We start from the raw sequence: 20638 nt of genomic DNA, 5'->3' as shown, positions 1-20638 counted from the left end.
TTCATAAATAGACCAAAATGTGATTTTCCTTTTTTTTTTTTTTTTTGGCTTTCTTCTTCTTTTTTTTTTATTCACACAATTTAAGTTTGATATATGGTTCTTTAAATGAGATGACCCCTGCCAAATAGCAAAAGCAGATTAATCCTAACTCCGAATGAAACCTCTGAGCATAATATGGTCCTTTTTCTGGCCATTCAAAGAGATGGTTACACACCTTCCTTGTCTTTTGAGGCTTTTTCAATGTCTCTCTGCAGTCTCAATAATTTTGGTTTTATTAAAGACTTTCGTCTCTCTTTATCCATTGCACTGTTAGGATCTTCTTCCTTTAGGAAAAAAGAAGGATGTCTAACAAGGGGAAGAAGTAAGAGTTGCTATTCCCTGTCCATACTGAGACTTCCACTGGCTGCATTTAATTTTAACTTTACAAAAAAAAAAAAAATTTAAGCAGGATAATCTTCAGTTTTGCATACATCGTTCTACCTGTTCTAGACCTGATGAATAAGAAAATACCTCCTTGTTCACAACTTGTAAGTCACATGGCCGAGCACTTTTTAATACAGCAAATTATTCTTTGAGGATGGACCCTTGCTACAGTTATTTCATTTTCTTGATAAATCTATTTGTTGTATACTTACTGCTTCCTTATTTACCTTTGTTCAAGTTAGAGTCCTTTAATGGCCCAAATGTAATATCATGTATGTGCTTTGGGCTATGACTGCCTCAGGAGTGGAAGACATTTTGACTGAGTTCTGTGTTGGCTCAGTACTGGGAAGATGTGAGCTAAAACACATATGCTCTGCCCAGAATGGGTTTATGATTTAGTTAGGCCTTGAAGCATGACATGAAAGAAACTAGCAATACAAGACCACATGCATTCACGAATGGTACAGACACCACAAGTGGAGGCAGCTGACGGCTTCAAGAAGGCAAGAAGATATTAACTGTCTAGTCAAGGAAAGATGGCAAAGGGCACTCCAGACAGGAGAAATGGCGGGAGCAAAGGGCTGAGGGAGGACTGTGGGAAATGTGTCAGGAACAATAAGGACACCTGTTGCATGAGCAAAAAAATAATGGAAGAAAAAATTGTTCAGGGAGTTAAAGCTAGATTTTAGGGCTGATGTAGGAATTTTATCACATAGGCTATGAGGAATCATTCATGATATCTGAGCTTTCACATGTATTATTTCAAGGATTGAATAAAAAAAAGGAATAGGATGGTAGGGTTGGAGTGAGGAGGTTGCTAAACATGAGTGTGGCAGAGGGACAGAAACCCATGGAGAAAGAGGGGAAACTAATGACTCAAGGTGGGAGGGGAGGATGCCGGCTTCTCTGACAAGGAAGGAGAAAAATTAGGATCCCAGCTGAGAGATTACCTTTAGATGGAGCTTCACAAACAAGAAGTGTGAGGATTTAGAGCAAAGGGAATAGCCTCTATAAAAACATATACAGATAAAAATATTTTATTTACATATTTTGCATTACACATTACAAAAGTTTCTTTATATTCTAGGCCAGGTGCGGTGGTTCCCACCTGTAATCCCAGCACTTTGGGAGGCCAAGGTGGGTGGATTGCTTGAGGTCAGGAGTTCAAGACCAGCCTGGCCAACATGGTGAAACCCTGTGTCTACTAAAAATACAAAAAATTAGCTGGGTGTGGTGGTGTGCACCTGTAATCACAGCTACTTGGGAGGCTGGGGCCGGAGAATCACTTGAACCCAGGAAGCAGAGGTTGCAGTGAGCTGACATTGTGCCACTGCACTCCAACCTGGGCCACAGAGCGAGACTCCATCTCAAAATAATTAAATAAATAAATAAAAGTTTCTTTATATTATTTATTATATGCAACTCCTACAACTCAGTGGTTGGTTTTATTTTCCTCATTTTACCCGTGACACAGATAAATAAAAGAAGGCCCAAGCTGACCCCAAATTCTCTACCACCCTTTCACATGTCAGCCTACAGCTGAGGTGCAAGCTGACATCACACCCCCTAGTAAACTCTGACTGAACTGCTAAGATGCCTAACTAAAACCATTAGTCCTTCCCTGTTGAAGGAATGTTAGTCATCACATAGCTCCCGTACCAGTCAAAGGCTTCTCTTGGTTTGTCTGGGGACATCTTTTGCTTAAACATGTATTTCCAGGTATAGATTGTTTCTGGGTCAGTTTCAGGATGGGGTATATTGCCATCATTCAACTCTCACATTTGTCCTTCTCTTCTAAAGATTTGTTAGGAAGAAGGTCAGTACTGGAGGAGGCATATAAAATTACAGATACCATCTTTTGAACGGCATTTATGATAACCTTACAAGTATTTTCACCAGGTCACCAGCCCTCCAAGTGTTGCACTCAGATTGGTCTCTTTGTTGTCCCTGGTCCATGTAAATTTCGTAACACTGGATAAAAACCAACCTACACTTACAATGACTATAAAGTCAGACACGGGGGTACTTTGCCTTAAAGATGTCAAGAAAATACTATTCACTCATTTTGAGACACAGTCCTTTCTCTTGGACGACAGATACATGGTTGTGAGTTCTGACACAGTGAAGTTTTATAGAAACCAAAAATTTCCCTGAACATGCCAATAAATGAGAAGTCATCATGGCTGCCTCCTTACACTTTGGTAGAACCCTAGTCAAATTTTCAAGGAGAATAATCTTCATTTTACTGACAAGTTATTTGATAGGGGCATTTTTATTATTCTTTGGAAGAAAATAGTAGATTTATTTTATTGTACATTTTTCCATCTCAGGCCCTGCCTACATTATTTGGAAGAAAAAAAGAGCTTTCCCCATTGTAATCAAATCATTTCCACTTCCATTTCTACCTTGTTTCTGCATTGAACAGACATTGATATTGCTAATATATTTCTCCTTTGCCAGGGTAGGAAAAAAAAGACTCAATAAAAAGTAGCTGGTCATTTGCTGCTCTCTGAAGGGTAGGGAAAGGGAAAGCCAGTCAGGATTTACTGCTGTGCCTGATCTAACCGCCTCTCCCTTCTACCCTCATCTCTTGTTGCCTGATCAGAGGTCTAGGAAGGTCAGCTTTGGCTGTACTTCTAACCCTATGGAGAACATAATCAGTGGGCTTGTTCTCCGTATCAGAGAAGAGTGACACCCCTAATCTGGAGCTTGAAATCCTGAATAAAATATGGCAGAGGACCCAGGGAAACACTATCAGGAATTCTTTCTGCAGATTTTGGTAATTAATAATCAGTTCCTAGAACACTACAATTAAGAATATCAAGAGGGGAGCAGAGGCCAAAATCTTTGAGGCTTGACCCAGAAGAACAAATAATTTGCCCAAGATAGCAAAGAGGCAACATGCTTAGGCTCTCACCAGGGACACTGACCAGTTTTCAGCCAAAACACCCACAGTAGAATCACTCAAATGCCCTCAAAATAAGCCTCCGGTTATCTGGTCCAAGGTTTTCAAAGGAAGGGACCATGAAAAATACTGACAGTGACTCCCACTTCCTAGAACCCATGCCTTTGGGTGATCTCCCCTCACACCCACCTTTGAGTATGGGCTGCACTTAGTGACTTGCTTCTAACAAATAGAATATGATGAGATGTCACTTCTGAGATTAGCTCACGAAAGATTATAATTTATTGGGCACTCTGGCTCTATCTTGATCACTTATTCTGCGGGGAGCAGGCTGAGACATGGAGAGACCCATGTGGCAAGAAAATGGTATCTCCAACCAACAGCAGTGAGGACCGGAGGCCTGCCAACAGCCCTGTGAGTCAGCTTGGAAGTGAGTCTTCTGCAGGAAGAGCCTGGAGGTGTCTGCAGCCCAGCCTGACACCTTGATTGCAGCCTTGGGAGGGGCTCAGAGACACCTGGCTAAGACAACTGAATTCTTGACCCACAAACTATGAGATAATACATGTTTGTTTTAAGCCATTATTTTGGCAGGGGGAGGCGGTAGCGGGGGGTGGTGATTTGTCGCACAGCAATTTGTGCAGACAATGAATTTAAGCACCACGTGATATACAGTGATTAATTATAGGTCATTGAAACATATCTACCTGGCAATACTTTTATAGAAGACCGAATATGAAGATTCTGTTTAAAACCCTGCTTGACTTTCTTTCCTTCTAGAAAATACCAAAGACATGTTTCCATCGCCCAGTTTGTAAACTAGAACGCTGGGTGTTTTTATTTATATGGGCTATGAGAAATCATTTTCATTTATAAAACATGGTATTTGCTTTCAATTTTTTCCATATAAGTCCCTCAGTACCTAAGATTCTTCATTAATGTAACTTATTTTTTTCCATTTCATACTTACAAAGTAATCTGTTAACAGGAACTCAGATTTGTTTTCTGTAGATAAAATTGCAGTTTCTTCCATTACAGCCTGGATATCTTTTTCAATGTCAATCTTGCTGATGGCACAGTGAATCTGCGTGTGGCACTGCAATGCCAAGGGGAGCAGAATAAGGTTGTCGAAGAAAGGTTTCTGCCCCTTCTTACCAGGCATACCAGAAATGGAGAGATCGTCTATACTCACTGTGGTCAGGGTTTGGCCAAAAAGAGAAATATGTTGGCTGTACTGGTTTAAGTTATTGCATAAAAGTTGAATTCTTTCCTTCTCCAGCTCCAGAATGCTCTGAAAAGAATGAAAATTGGGGTAAGATCAGCCAGTTGTTATGCAAAACAGAAGTCACTTATCAAATACTGACACACCTGAAGACAGACTGAGCAAAGTCTCATGTTTAGCCTCTTGACTATGTCATATCCAAACCACAGTGGAGGGAGATTTCCAGGAGAGAACTGTGTCTTGGTATCTTAAATCACTCCTTTAAGAGTGATTTAACTCACACACTTTCCCCAGGCTCTTTTGACCCAAAAGGGATATAGGCAGATGCTGTGGGTTACCTAAGTTTACAAGGAAGAGGGAGAAAGAAGAAATGGAAGCATTTGAGACACATCTATGAATTCTAGAGGAGAATGAAGCCCGGGAAAGCCCATATCCATGTCTTGGAAATGCATTGAGACACTCAATAGTTTTAGAATTGTTTATAGTACATTCCAGGCGTTCTGTTAGTCTCTGCAGGGAAGAGAATGACAAGCCACAAATTCTCTGTATAAGGAGATTATTTGACAAGAGAATAATCCCAAAGTCTGACCAATTCATAATTCTACCTAAAATTAGGCCTGGGAGTCAGAGTCCACTGTTTGCAGGTAGGCACATAGCTTTTTTATTTTGTGTGAGATGACAGAAGTTTCATTATTAGACTTACAACTTTTAGGTAGGAAGGGTAAATAACAAAGTGAGAGGAATCACATTTGCCTTGTTAGCTATTAACATTTTAGAGGCCAGGCGCAGTGGCTCACGCCTGTAATCCCAGCACTTTGGGAGACCGAGGTGGGAGGATCACCTGAGGTCAGGAGTTTGAGACCAGCCCAGCCAACATGGTGAAACCTTATCTCTACTAAAAATACAAAAATTAGCCAGGTGTGGTGGCATGCGCCTATAATCCCAGCTACTCAGGAGGCTGAGGCAGGAGAATCGCTTGAACCCAGGAGGTGGAGGTTGCAGTGAGCCGAGATCACACCACCGCACTCCAGCCTGGGCGAGAAGAGTGAAACTCTGTCTCAAAAAAAATTAAATTAAATTAAAAAAAAAATATATATATATATATATACACACACACACACACACACATTTTAAAATGTTACTTATTAGATCCCTGCCAATTGAGTTGCTGACTGGTGGTTTTTAGAGAGGGCAGAAAGGTTTAACAACTAAGCATTGTTATAGAAGACCGGGTCAGGCAGAGTACCAAGGGAGATTCCAAGGCCATGTGGGGGCAGAATAAGGCTGCTGGGTATGTGCCCAGGGGAGTCTGGGTTTTAATGGCGATGGCAGGTGTCCAAGACAAAATTCTTCCCATCTTTGTGTGTGTGTGTGTGCATGTGTAAAAACAAGGCCTGGCTAGGCGCAGTAGCTCATGCCTGTAATCTCAGTACTTTGGGAGGCCGAGGCGGATGGACCACCCGAGGTCAGGAGTTCAAGGCCAGCCTGCCCAACATGGCGAAACCCCATCTCTACTAAAAATACAAAAATTAGCCATGTGTAGTGGCACGTGCCTGTCGTCCCAGCTACTCAGGAGGCTGAGGCAGGAGAATCCCTTGGACCTGAGAGGTGGAGGTTGCAGTGAGCTGAGATCATGCCATTGCACTCCAGCCTGGGCAACAAAGTGAGACTCCATCTCAAAAAAAAAAAAAAAAAAAAGAAAGAAAAGAAAGAGAAAAAACAAACAAGGCCTGGGCATTCATCCTTTTATCCAGAGAAGGCCAGCTCGGTTGCTCTCATAACCGCCATCCCAACTCCTCCATCCCACAGAGATCACCAGCAATCATCTTTCATGAACAAGGCGTTAGGCAAATTGGTGGGTAACACGACCATAGGGAAGAAGAAAGATGGGTATGTCTCAAGGCCCTTGGCAGTGCAAGAGGTGAGAATGGAGAGTCACAAAGATCACTGGGTTCTCCTTGCTCACCTTTTGGCATTCCTACAGGAGCCCACTGGCCTGATCCAGTATGGTATTCTTCTATATCCCTGTGCTGTTAATTCATTTATGGTATATGGTGATTAAAATTATTTTAAATTTCTTTATACTTTTAATTATGGTAAAATTTACATAATATGACACGCCATTTTATCCACCTTAGGCATCTATTTCAGTGTCATTAAGTGCATTCACATTATTGTGCAACCATCACCATAATTCATCTCTAGAACTTTTTTCATCTTGCAAAAGTAAACTGTACCCATGAAACAACTTATTTCCTACGCTCTGCCTACTCTGGCAACCACCATTCTACCTTCTGTCTCTATGAATTTAACTTCTCTTGGTACCTCTTACAAGAAGAATCATACACTACTTGTTCTTTTGCATCTGGCTATTTCACTTAGCATAATGTCTGCAAGATTCATCCATGTTGTAGGATGTGCCAGAATTCCCTTCCTTTTTGGCTGAATAATATTCCATGGTATGTATATACCACGTTTTGATTTTTGGTATATAGTCATTTGAACACTGCTTGTAAATGAAAGTAGTAACAGGTTCAGGCAGTAACTATGAACATCTGTGCCAATCACATGCAACTTTAGATTTTGTACCAAGTGTCCTGACATTTGGATTGGAAGCCTGGAACCTTGCCCCCATGGCAGTCTTCTTAGTTGCCTCTGAAGCTGCCCAATTTTCATACATCAATGGGAGTCAAATGGATTTGTTTATGCTGGCAGTCCCCTGAGGCTTTCACAAAATTGGAGGCACCAGTCATTTGAATGTGGCTGTCTGCCCTTCTGCCTCCCAGACAAAGGATTAAAGACACAGAACAGCCTATCAAATGTTTTGCTTCTTAAAGGGCAGAATCGATATGCCTCATAAGAAATATGTAAAACAAATTCTGCTCAGTTGTTTGGATCTCCTATGTGACAATCTTCAAAAAGAAGTCCTTATCCTATAGAAAAAGATCTAGAAAGCAGCTCTTCTGTTTTAGCCTATGAGTAAAAGACAAGAGAAAATAAAAGCCACGTTTTAGAACATATTGCATCCCTAGTGGACAGGTGTTTCTTTACTTTGACAAGTGCTGAACCACTAGCATCGATCTGAGACTAGATAACCAGTGTCCCTTAGTGACATGGTAATGCTTAACAGATTTTAATTACATTTCAGGGAAATCATTAAAATGATCTATGTTTGTTCATAAAAAGAGGAGGAAATAAATTCCACTGTGCAAAGGAGAGATCCATAACTCATTTAATGATTTGTTGCTTTCTATTATCTTGTTCTTTTTACATAAAATAAGTGGTAGAGAAGCCAGATACTCTGGAGGACCTCAAACTGTCCTCTTGAAGTTCCACAATAGTACATATGAAGAAAGTGTGGTCAAGGAGTTATCCAGAAAGATTCAGATTTCAGCAGATTTAGAGCCTGTTTGGGACCCAAGCATCATGACAATTTATGTTCTTCATTCATTCCTTCCAGTTCTCGCTGTCCTAGCCTTTGGGCTGGTACTACAGGAAGAGGTCAAAGGGATTTTGTTTTCATTTAAATGACTGTCATAGAACAGATAAAAGAAATATGCTCTTTCTAGAGCAGGAACTCTCAAACTTTAGAATACCTAGACCCCTCTTTATAATCATTCAGAGGCTCTGATTGATTTAGAGGCTCCCAGGTCTAGGGAAGCGCTCAGGAATCTGACTTTTAACAAGCACCCCAGGTGCTCTGAGACATTGTCCTAGGGCCACAAAGGCCCACAAAAAATACATTTTTAAAATCATAATTCTTCCACCCAGAGGTGACTGCTATTAACATATTGATATATTTCAGTCTAGGTATGTGTATATGTACGATTTTATCTTCCAGTTGTCTATCAAATTATTCAAATTTGAAATTCTGGTTTTTCCATTTAACCATACATGTGAACAGTTTCCCGTGTCATTAGTCTCTGAAAATACCACTTTAATTACTTCATAATCGTCCATTGTGCAGCCGTGTGGTGATTCATTCAGTCATCCCTTTAATGTTGGACATTTGCAATGTTTCCTGACTTTTACTTTTGTTTCAAATAGAAATCTGTGTCTGGTTTGTCAGCTATTTCCTCAAGACAGATTTAGAGAAAGGAAATTACCTTTTTCAACAGAGTCCTAGGAAAGAATGAAGCCCTACTGTCCTGAGGAGTCCATTGTATGTAACGAGTTGTTATTCCTCTCATCTAGAGTGGGACTACTCAAGTGCCATCCTTGGGAGAACTGAGAAAACAGCCACTCGAATCATTTTCTGTGTTCTGGGATTTAGAGGAGGAACACTGGTTGAGAAAGGGAATATTTTTAAGGCTCTCGACACATATCGCAAATGGCTTTTTAAAATACTTCCTTGAGTGAGTACTTCAGTCCCAAGCATTTGATTCTTTGTAATTCTTGGTAATATGGCTATTATTGTGAAAAATATAGATTATTTCTATCATCTGAATTGTTTCTTCTTGGAGGGTAGGATGTGGCTAGAACATAGTATGATTGTGAAGTAATAAGACTAATTTTGACATGTGGTTTGTGGAATTGGTTTCATTACTTATGGTCACAGTTGAGGTTTTACAATATTTCTCACAGTATCTAGTACACTGCCTTGAATGTAGTTCAATGAATGTTCTCTGAAAGAATTTGTAAATCCACCATGTAGAGTAAAAAGAAAGAAGAGGACACTTTGTAGGACCCTAAAATGAATTCTTACATTCAATTTTTATAGAAGAATGGTGAAAGAATGGAGAAAAAATGAAACTGAGAGACCCTAACTGTCCCATTTCCATTGCTCACACTTATAATAAAATTTCTCTTTGAGTCAATTCAGGCTGTTTTTGTTATATGATTCATGAATCTAACATTTGACTCTTGAATGTCATAAACATATGCAAAATATGGCATTCATAGAGTAATATGTGAGTCAATGACCTGCTGGTATAGACTGAGTATACACAAGCCCAGGAAATACCAACTAAGGGCATCATTATTGAGGGTTCAAGTGAAGCAAGAGTGACTTGACAGAAGTCATCACACGTTTTGTCTAACGGGCTTGAGCTGGCTCTCAGGTGGCAGGAGAGAACTCAGAGGAAGGTGGGGTAAGAGAAGCTGTATGAACTAAAAAGGAGAAGGACTGAAACACTGGTGGCCTCCAGCATAGCGGTAGCAAAAATCCAGGATACAAGAGGGGAGAAAGAAAATGCTCTTCCTCAAGGACATTATGATGAGTAGATATTCCATGTGACTTGGATAAAAAAAGAAAAAAAAAGAAAGAAAGAAAGAAGGAAGGAAGGGAGGGAGGGAGGGAGGGAGGGAGGGAGGGAGGGAGGGAGGGAGGGAAGGAAGGAAGGAAGGAAGGAAGGAAGGAAGGAAGGAAGGAAGGAAGGAAGGAAGGAAGGAAGGAAGGAAACTAAACTAGGTCTTAAATATTTTGAGAGCTGAAGTTGAAAGATGCCTTTTGAAATGTAAATGAATGTATACCTTGTTACCGTCTGGAAGACTGTAAGAAAAGAGATAATTTCCATGATGCTTCAATATAAACTCTAAGAATGCTGAGAAGGGGGAGTAGTGGTTGGAGAGGAAAGATGTAGAGGATCTTATCAGGAGGAAAGGAAACTGAGTAGTAAGAGCTTCTGATAATGAAGATAATCATAGCCTTCCCTAACATATATTGAAGGCAAGCTAGTTATCAGCTACACCAGGTAGGACCCATTTATCTCCCATTGCTGCGATGTAGGTAGAAGGGTGAGGAGGATAGAGACACTGAGGTGAAGTATCTTTCTCACAGCCCTTGAAGGGTGGGTGCCTGGAAGATGGAGTGGGAGCAGAAATGTCTCTCCCATCTCCTATCAGGGCCATCCAAGGAAGCTGTCCTCAGTGGAAAGACCACGGCTCCATCAGGAAGTGATGAGGTGAGGTGAGGCAAGGTCAGAGCCCAGGTTGCAGAGCCAGATTTCAAATGAATGAAGTTAGAATTTAAATCCCTGACCTTTTCTCATCACCTTCATCTAAAATCTATCTAGCATAAGCAAGGAGAGTACCAGAAGCTTATGTTTAAAGGTGTAAATTAAGGAATTTTTTCTCATTTGTTCCTATTTTTGACCCAAGTTTTCATCTCCTTTAATTTCCCCTTTCTTCTCTAATTCTGCATCTATCCTGCTCTGAGTGGTTGAATTGCAAGAGATGTAAATGCAGCCCTTGGGTTTCCGCCTGCCACATAGCCTTTGCTCTCCCAGTTTTCACTGGAGCAGGAGCATAGCACAGAGGTCCAGGCTGAATCTTGAAACCATCTCAGGCTCATTGCTTCATCTTTCCAGCCTCAATGTCCTCATAATGTCGTGATTAATACAAAACGGAAGCACATGAATGTGCTTAGCACAGCCTAAAAGAGGAGCACTGAGCACCAAGCACTTGTTCCACGCTAGCCATTAGATCATGGCTTTCTCCAATCATATCTGCTTTAAACACTTTTTTTTTTTTTAATTTAAAACAGGTGGGGAAAAATAAAACCAAAATATGCATGTTCTTACTCTCCAGAATTGATAGTTATTTAATTTGGTCATATTCATGTTGAGCCTGGGGTTGCACTGCTTCACCAGGGGCCGTGCATAAGCTGTGTGGCTGTTTCTGGCAGTTCTGTTGTATTCCCCCATGGGCTCCATTTCTGCCACTGAATACATGGACAGTCTATATGTGTAAGTTTACAAACACACACATATAAACTCAGTATAGTTTCCACATGAGTTTAAAAGAATTTTAATTTACACAGATTGTGTAAGTGGTATGTTTCTTTTCTTCAACATCATGTTTGTTGAGGTTAACTCATGTTTAAATATAGTCTTAATTAACTTCATCGATGGATATTAGTTCGCTTTCCAAATGCGAGCATCTTTGAAGAGTAATTCTTCTCTTGATGGGTATGAAGATTGCGTACAGAATTATAAACAATTCTGCAATAAACATTCTTGTGCATCACTCTTGGAATAAAAGTATACATTTTTCTGTAGGATATATGCCTAAAAACTGCTTTTGGGAACTGCTGTGTGGTAAGTACATGCTTATTTTAGTTTCACCAAATATCATTATTTATTCCCCCTACAGGGTACAGTAATTCTTGTTTCCTAACATCCTTACCAATACTTGATATTGTCAAGTTCTAATTTTTGCCAAATAATCTAGCATTGTTTCATAGGTTTATTAATTATTTTGATTTCTCCTTTTGTGATGTGCTTGCTGACATCTTTTGCCTATTGTTATCAGATAATTTGCCACAATTCCTTCTTTATGTGTCTACTTTTGCCACTGAGATGTACACATCTCAAGCATTGAGATGTTACTTTATTCAATGCTCTGTATCTCCAGTGCCTAACACAATGCCTGACCTCCATAAGCGATCACTGTGTGAGTCATCGCTCATGACTAAAACTAATTTCCAACCACCTAACACTTAATCCTTAATTTACACTTCACTTTGACAGCACTTTTTGAAGTTAGCTGGGTGCTATCCTGTTCACTAAGAATTAGGAACAGAAACTCTGGCCAATGAAATTCAAGAAATTGTCACTAGTAATTGTATCCATGGAGAAATTGAAACAATGAGAGGAAAGGTGGTTTGTCTAGAGTCACAATATGTGTGATGCTCATAGCTATGACAGAGGGCAGGTCTTGTCACTGTAGATCTGACCTCCATCTTCAAGGTCACACAAAACTCCACAGAAGAAGAAAAAAATGTGAATATATAACTTACCTGGTAGCAGTTCTCTAGTGTGTTTTCCCATTTCAGTCTGGTAGAATAACCCACCATGTTTTTTTGGTAGTAATTTTCATCTTCCTTTTCCAACTTCTCAGTTGATTTTGTCAGTTTATTGAGGAGCTAATGTAAAACATCAATGTCACACACTCACTAACACATTTTAGAAAGCCCTTTATAATTCCATAGAAAAAATTGTATGTGGCTCAATATGTTTCTCACCTCTCACGTACAGTCATAAACAGTGACTATAGTTGACAAAACCAAAGATCTTTATCAGAAAAAAATGCATGGCCAAACCTGAAGGAAACCCAAGGGCCTTCCAGTATGGTTCCCCCAATCTTACACATTGATGGGCTTGAGACCCTTACATAGGAAGTGATTTGTCTACACTCACACAATCACAGAGAAGGTCAAACAACACAGCTTTTGAGAATTGACAGTACAGGTCAAGACTGCAATTGGCCAATGAATCCCATAGTCTTATCTGGTAAATCCTTCAGGCTCCTGCATTTCTTACCAGGTTAGGTATAGACTTGTGGAATCACACAATTTTTAGAACTAATTTTTAGAATGAGTCTGGCTACTGTTCTATCTAGCAATATTATTTTACTTTTACTATATAAACCCAGAAGTAGAGGTTTGGAATCAAACTTCCAGGATAAGAGTCCTGGTCCTAGCTGCAAACAAGTTACTTAACCTTCCTGAGCCACAGTTTTCTCATACTGGGTTGCTTTGAGAATTCGGGCACATCTTGGGACTCAGAAAACAATACCACAAAAATGAAGGTCTCAGAAGCAGCCTCAGAAGTAAAAGTTTCTCTCTGACCTTCTGTCCTCCTATCTCTCACTCCCGTTCTCCCCGGAGGCTATTGGTAGAAACCAGAATCCCTCTTCTCCAAGGAAGCTCACAGAAACCAGAACCCCTTTTCTCCAAAGCCAGCCATAAAAATCTAAAAATATTACTCCCACTTTTCCACCGCCTTTCTGTGTAAAAACTGGCCATAAAGAAATTATCTGACTTACTTGGTTTGACTGTAGGTCACAAGACCCCTATTCCAGAGAGGGTCCTGCCCCATCCCCAGCAGGAAGGAAGGCTGCACAGAGAGGCCAAGAAGAGTCTAGAAAGAGGGCCTTACTGGGTTTTCCCATGCAGCCTATTAGCATTAGATTGCACCCCTTTTGTACATAATATTTCTACATTTTGTTAAACCTAAGCATAAACATAGACAAGTTCCCCTGTATCTTTGCATCTTTTTTCTGAAGGCTCCCATGTCACATAAAACTATGATCAAATACATCAGTATGCCTTTTCTCCTATTCATCTGCCTCTTGTCAGTGATTTTTAGCCTAACATCACAGGGCAAAAGGGAAGATTTCCCTTGGCTCTGACATAGGTAACACAGATGAGGCAGATGGCACCTTGCCCAACACCTGGCATAGCACTCAAAATTTAGCCAGTATAATTATTGCCAGTGAAAAGCCTGAGATACATGCCCAGTGTTCACTGCAAGTTATGGACAGCTTGATAGATGGTTTCCTCTCATACTGCTACCCAATGATCTGCTCCCTTACAAAGAGCCCCCTCTTGCCTATCACCAAAATTTGTCATTCTCATTACTAAATCTTCTGGAAAATCAGTGTACAGTAATACAAAACTCCCTGGGCCAGGGTAGCTGAAACTGATTCTTAAAATACCCAGACAAGTAATTTCATGTTTCTGAGAAACAAAGAAGTTGGATTGCATGAATCATTCTCCAACTTTATAGATATATTTTTGAAGCATTCAATATCTTTCTTTTCCCTTTTTCTTTTTCTTTTTCTTTTTTTTTTTTGGAGACAGGGTCTGGCTCTGTCACCCAGGCTGGAGTTCAGTGGTATAATCATGGCTCACTGGCTCACTGCAACCTCCCTGTCCTGGGTTCAAGCAATGCTCCCATCTCAGCCTCCCAAGTAGCTGGGACCACAGGCATGCACCACCACACCTGGCTAAGTTTTGTATTTTTTTGCAGTGGTGGGGTTTCACCATGTTGCCCAGTCTGGTCTCCAACTCCTCTGCTCAAGCAATCTGTCTACCTCAGCCTCCCAAAGTTTTAGGATTATGAGTGTGGGCCATCGCACCCAGCCAATTCTCCAATTTTACTCTATTTAGAAATGACCTGAAATGCTTGTAAAAATTGCAAATTCCAGAATTCTACAAACAGCAATACTTATTTCATACATCTGTAGGGGGATTAGAAAATCTGAATTTTGACTATATCTCCTCTCATGGTTCTGATGCAAATGGTCTTCAAACCATTCTTTAAAAAACATCAGGCCGGGCGCGGTGGCTCAAGCTTGTAATCCCAGCACTTTGGGAGGCCAAAACGGGCGGATCACGAGGTCAGGAGATCGAGACCATCCTGGCTAACACGGTGAAACCCCGTCTCTACTAAAAATACAAAAATTAGCCGGGCATGGTGGCGGGCACCTGTAGTCCCAGCTACTCGGGAGGCTGAGGCAGGAGAATGGCGTGAACCCGGGAGGTGGAGCTTGCAATGAGCTGAGATCCGGCCACTGCACTCCAGCCTGGGCGACAGAGCGAGACTCCGTCTAAAAAAAAAAAAAAAACAAACATCAAAGACCTCCCTGATTTAGTAGTTTAGGAGTTTCAAGGACAGAGACAAAGGCTGTTAAAATGGACCCTCTCTATTTAAGGATATGTTGACTAACCTTACAATCATGAAAAACATTCATCCAAAATGTTGAATATTAATACTGCTCACTTTTTTTATTCCAATTGATATGTGGGCTATACAGCTGTCCCCCAGCTCTGATGTATGACCTACACAAGACGTATCTGGTTTTGTATCAAGTTGAATGAACCACATCTGTCTGTAGAAATGCAAGCTTGTGAACATTAACTTAGCAACAGTTCAATGCAAGGACTCAGAGAGTCATCATTATACTCTGCTAAATCACTGTCCTCAGATTCTTACTGAGAATGCTCAGCACTCCAGGAATGAAACTGAGTTGCTTTTGAGATCACCATTAATATTCATCAGCCTGTACTATAGAGTTGTGGACTAGAATTTTCTGCTCAGCAAATTTATAGCAGGTAGTTCCAAGTATATTTATGAAAGAAGAATGTATACTCATATATATATATATATATATATATTTTTTTTTTTTTTTTTTTTTTTTTTAAGATGGAGTCTCACTCGGTTGGCCAGGCTGGAGTGCAGTGGTGCGATCTCAGCTCACTACAACCTCCACCTCCCAGGTTCAAACGATTCACCTGCCTCAGCCTCCCGAGTAGCTGGGATTACAGGCATGTGCCACCATGCCCAGGGTTTCACCATCTTGGCCAGGCTGGTCTTGAATTCCTGACCTCAGATAATCTGCCCACCTCAGCCTCCCAAAGTGCTGGCATTATAGGCCTGAGCCACTGTGCCCAGCTGTAGACTCCTGTATTCTTACCTAAGGAACTGCTCAGAAACCTTTACTAAAATTTGTCAAAGATTGACTTCTTTTCCTTTCCTTCCTTTTTTTTGCTCTTGGAACAAACATCACATTCATTTGTTCACCAGACATTGAGGGCCTTCTATGTGTCATGTGCAAGGCTTTGGGAATAGAAAATGGAACAAGACAGGCTCCCTCTCTAGTCAGGGACCCACAGACCAATTACCATCTTGTGTGCTGATAGAATTGTATAGGTACCACTGGGAAGGACATCAAGAGAGGCATCTAAACTAGCCTTGAAATTAAAATGACATTTCAGCTATAACTTGGCGCATAGTAGGTGCTCAAAAAATTGATCTCCATATGAATAAAACTAAAATGAAAGTAGGAGTTGGTAAGGCAAAATAGCATGGCAGGATACAGAAAAATATTTTTTGGTGAAGTTGGATCACACAGTTTACGATGGGGAATGGGGAGAGGTGATGTTGAAGAGATTGGCAAGGTTCAAGTCAGGAAGGGTCTTACAGGCCACATGAAAGAGTTTTTCCTGGCTGAGTGCGGTGGTTCACGCCTGTAATCCCAGCACTCTGGGAGGCCAAGGTGGGCAGATCACTTGCGGTCAGGAGTTTGAGAACAGCCTGGCCAACATGGCAAAACCCCATCTCTACTAAAAATACAAAAATTAGCCAGATATGATGGTGCATGCCTGTACTCCCAGCTATTTGGGAGGCTGAGGCAGGAGGATTGCTTGAAACTGGAAGGTGGAGGTGGCAGTGAGCCAAGATTGTGCCACTGAAGTATCTGGTTTGAGTTAGAATTGGGAGGATATGGTGGGTGATGATATTCAAAGACACAGAAAACACAGAAATAAAGATTATCTTTGGTAGAAAGAAGTGGTGGTTGGAGTTTTAGATATTGAGTTTGAGGTGTCAGAAAGCAGTTTACAGACTGGTTTGGGCTAGAGATACAAATTTGGGTATTGCCAGCATAGATACTGTAGTTGAAGTCTTGAGAATATACTTAGTGAGTATGTATTATTTATTGAGTACCTGATATCAAGAGTACTGTATCAGACACTGGAGAGACAATGGTGAAGAGAACAGAGTGAGGCCCAGAAGAGAAATCTTCAGAAACTGCAATATATAAAGATCAGGCCAAAAAAGGCAGCCCATAAAGAATCTAATTTAAAATTTACAGAAAGGAGGAGGAAAACAAAAGCATGAGTTGTTACTAAAGTCAAAAGAGGAGAATATTTCTACAAAGGGGAAGTAAACAATGCTTAATACTTCCGAGAAGTGAACTAAGGTAAGACTTGGAAAGTACCTGTTAGCTTTAGCAATGAGAAGACATTGTTTTCAATGGCAAGAACACTCTTAGTGGAAAGATGGGGAAAGCTTGATTAGGGTGATTTGAAGAGCGAACAGAAGATGAGGAAGTGGAGATAGAGCAGACACCCCTTTCACTAAGATGTATTGTAGAAAGGAGACACGACAATATCTGGAGAGGAACAGAAGACCCCATAAATAAGTGTCCCTGCAACTTTCTTTACTCTTGTAAGATGGGGAGAAGGTGCAATAGACTATTTGTGCCTTCCCACCAAATTAGGTCAGGAGGGTTCCACCTACACTTCCAGAATGTCTGTTGTTGAAGCCACCCCCATCTATGGAACTTGGTTATAGCAGCCTGAACAGACTATAAGACAGGGAGAGTTATAGAAGCCTGGTGGGGAGGAATCATTAGGGAGAGGGCTATCCAAGATATGGGAAATATGGGATAATCAAGAGAGGGCCTCTGGGAGGCAGGATGGGATGAGATTAGAGCACAGGACGGAGAACTGGCCTCTCCATTGCAGATATGTAAATGCTATTACTTCAGTAGGCAGGTGGCTGTGCTGACTTCTATTTACTCTGTGAGGTAGGAGGCAAGATACTGTGCCAGGAGTGCGTGGATGGAGGTGTGAGGAGAACGGAGGTTTAGATCAGCTTCTGGTGAGAGAATCAAGACTCCTGGGCAGGAAACAAGGAAGAATTTGCTGAGCAGCACAGAGCACCAGCTCAGGTGATCATGAGCGCTTCTGTGTGAGATGAGAAAATGAATGCCTCCCTCTTGGGTGTTCAGCTTCAGGATTAACAAAAGCTGCCCGATTAAGCAGGGAAGATGGCATGGGTGTGTGACAGAGTAACAACCAAGGTTATGGTTACCAACTGGACGAAGGGAGAGAGCACTGTGGACCTTTACTTCCCAGGGAAGCTGCTGATGAGGGTAGGAAGAGGAAATTCACCACTTAGCTGCCATGCTTTTTTCTTTATTATTGCATGACATCAATAAAGAATAGCTTCTAATGAGCACTCAGAATGCCTAGGCAGGTCCTGGCACTGAGTATTTTAACAGACTGTGGGTTCGCCTCCTCGGAAGCTGCCTCATTATTCAATACTTATTATGATCATTTCCAACTGTGAAGACTGACATGGAAAGAAATAAGACTCTTGTGAAATCTTGCTAACAATGAATTTAAGTTATTCAATGGATATTTCTTCAGATTAAAGAGCTACTTGCGATGACAATTTTCTCTTCCTTTTAAGGGGTTTGCAGTGGTGCTGGTTGCATTTCCTTAGTAGGGACTCATCTTTTGTAGAAGATATTGACTATGTCAAAGGTTTTCAATCTGGGGCACATACCACAAGAGGTGTGCAAGATAATCTATTGGGGTGTAAGCAGAAAATCTTTATTTTATTCCTGTACCCCAATATTATTTGTGTTCATTTTGCCTGAAAACTTAGTGGTCAAGCTTACTCTTACTTAATATATGAGTCTACACTGGTGCTCACACATGGACAGTTGTGGATTCTGATATGGCCTGGGGGGAGGGTGGGGATTCTGCAACCTGAAAAGCTGCCGTAGGCCCTCACTGTGTTTTCCCTTCCAGCATCTGGGACATGTGGCCATTGACATATACCTGGGCCATGTAGTTTTACAGACATTATCTGGCTCCAGTTAGGTTAGCATAAACAAAATGCACAAATATCTTAGATTTCTGCCAAGAACCTGTAGATTGATGTTCCACTAGCAATTTAATCACAAAGAATCCACAGCAAAATGTCCGAGCTGACGCTGCCACCTCTCCTGGTTGTGAGTGTGTTACTACCCACGTGAAAGGGCAAACAGTGAAATGAGATCTGACAAAAATTTTGATGAACAAATAAAAAATTATCGAGAAGGCTGGCCAGGGGTGGTGGCTCATGCCTATAATCCCAGCACTTTGAGAGGCTGAGGCAGGCAGATCACTTGAGGTCAGGAGCTCAAGACCAGCCTGGCCAACAGGGTGACACCTTGTCTAAACTAAAAATGCAAAAAAAAGAAAAAGAAAAAAAAATTAGCCAAGCCTGGTGGTGCGCACCTATAGTCCCAGCTACTCCAGAGGTTGGGGTGGGACAATCTGTTGAAGCCTGGAGTCAGAGGATGCAGTGAGCCAAGACTGCACCACTGCACTCCAGCCTGGGCCACAGAGTGAGACTCTGACTCAAGAAAAAAAAAAATTATCAAGAAGACTATTAGAAATATGCATTTAAATTTACTATGGTTAAGGCTGAACCTTGCTCCAAGTATATATTTTTCCTGAAAACATTACTTAATGATTATCTAAAGACATCATGGTTGCTAATCATTTCAAATATTATTTCATCTTTCTCTCATCCTGGAAACATTTCTACTTTTATGCTTCATAATGTTCATAACATATTAACATAATACATAAAGTACTATATGTAACAAACAACATATATAAAGTATTTTTTTAACTTATTTGGGGTATTAGCTGAGAGGTTTTTTTAAGATAATGTTAATAGAGTTTCCTTTCAAAAAATTGGGCATCATTGGTCTCATTTGTCATCTGTCAATAATATTTTTAAAGAATACATGTGGTCCAGGCAAAGTAGCATGCTTCTGTAGTCCCAGCTACTTGAGAGGCTGAGGTGGGAGGATCCCTTGAACCTAGGACTTTGATGCCAGCCTGGGCAGCACAGTGAGATCCCTTCTATTTAAAAAAATTAAAATAAAGTTTAAAATGTGTGTGTGTGTTGTGTGTGTGTGCGCGTACGCACAAGGAATGATTTGGAATCCCCTTTTATGCTCTGTCAAGCTACATCTCTGCAGGGATCCCACAGAGAAAGAAGAATCAACCCATTCTCTTGTGTTTGTAGCTAAGGGCAGCAAGCCCATCCGTCTATGGCGCATGCACTCAGCCAGCCATGACAGCTTACCTTCCGCCTCTCCTTCTCAGTCATAGATTGCTTGGAGCTTTCTACAAGCTGGAAAAGTGCTTCATGTTTCTTGGTACTAACCATTAATTTCTTCTTGGCCTACAGTGAGAAACATACAAACAACAAAAAAAGGAGCAGAGGCTGATGCCAAGAGAAAACTCTTCTCTTTTGGAACAAAGCACATTCATGTGCTAGCTTTAACGATTATGTATCCTAGAATCCTCCAAAGGCTGAAACAAAAATGCGTACTCATTCCCATTCTCACTTCAAAATGTACCTAAAACATCAGAGCAGCTAACACTTTGTCCTGAGAACTCCTGCATATTTTTTCATTATATTGGGTACCCTCAAGAGGGTTTTGAATTTTGCTAAATCATCGAAGGCCTGCAAACTTCCAAAATAATGTTCTAGTGAGCATAATCGCTTTACCACAGAAGAAATCACAACAAACACGGAAGACTGCCTGCATCATTCTTTACATCAACCTAGGCTACAATTGAGATTGTTTTAAGATGTTATCTTAAAACGTGTGGCAAGGGTCGCAATTTGCTTCCTGATGGCCAAGCCTGAGAGCTGGGCATTTGCCTGGCATCTTGTGAAACGCCCTGCACTTGCTGGAGTTGGAGAAGTAGAAAGAAGTGGGGAAGGAAG

The 20638-nt window shown here is 41.0% G+C and overlaps 2 protein-coding genes across 15 annotated transcripts in view; one reads left to right on the top strand and one right to left on the bottom strand.

The window, feature by feature from the left end:
- Positions 1 to 20638, top strand: part of SPC25 (SPC25 component of NDC80 kinetochore complex) — a 119211-nt gene that overhangs the window by 39745 nt on the left and 58828 nt on the right. The window contains exon 8 of one of the 3 annotated variants that reach the window (XM_045367199.3): positions 20093 to 20111. The exons of the other annotated variants lie outside the window; for them this stretch is intronic. The gene's annotated coding sequence lies outside the window, so the exon portion shown is untranslated. Of the gene's footprint in view, positions 1 to 20092; positions 20112 to 20638 lie in introns of those variants that run through there. 3 annotated transcript variants of the gene reach the window in all.
- The window catches only part of NOSTRIN (nitric oxide synthase trafficking), a 63043-nt gene that overhangs the window by 8912 nt on the left and 33493 nt on the right, over positions 1 to 20638 (bottom strand). For 6 of the 12 annotated variants that reach the window (XM_065525614.1, XM_015432324.3, XM_015432326.3 and 3 more), the window contains 5 exons: positions 19988 to 20086; positions 12286 to 12411; positions 4518 to 4616; positions 4296 to 4421; positions 215 to 323 (listed from right to left, as the gene is read on the bottom strand). In XM_065525614.1, coding sequence (XP_065381686.1) covers positions 215 to 323; positions 4296 to 4421; positions 4518 to 4616; positions 12286 to 12411; positions 19988 to 20086 — 559 coding nt within the window. Of the gene's footprint in view, positions 1 to 214; positions 324 to 4295; positions 4422 to 4517; positions 4617 to 8653; positions 8810 to 12285; positions 12412 to 19987; positions 20087 to 20638 lie in introns of those variants that run through there. The other 6 variants (XR_012421187.1, XR_012421188.1, XM_074009385.1 and 3 more) reach the window with 4 other exon arrangements.

Source organism: Macaca fascicularis, chromosome 12 (genome assembly GCF_037993035.2).
Source record: "Macaca fascicularis isolate 582-1 chromosome 12, T2T-MFA8v1.1".
Lineage (NCBI taxonomy): Eukaryota > Metazoa > Chordata > Mammalia > Primates > Cercopithecidae > Macaca > Macaca fascicularis.
The sequence above is the reverse complement of the archived record's forward strand: the minus strand, read 5'-3'. Positions and strand labels throughout refer to the sequence as shown.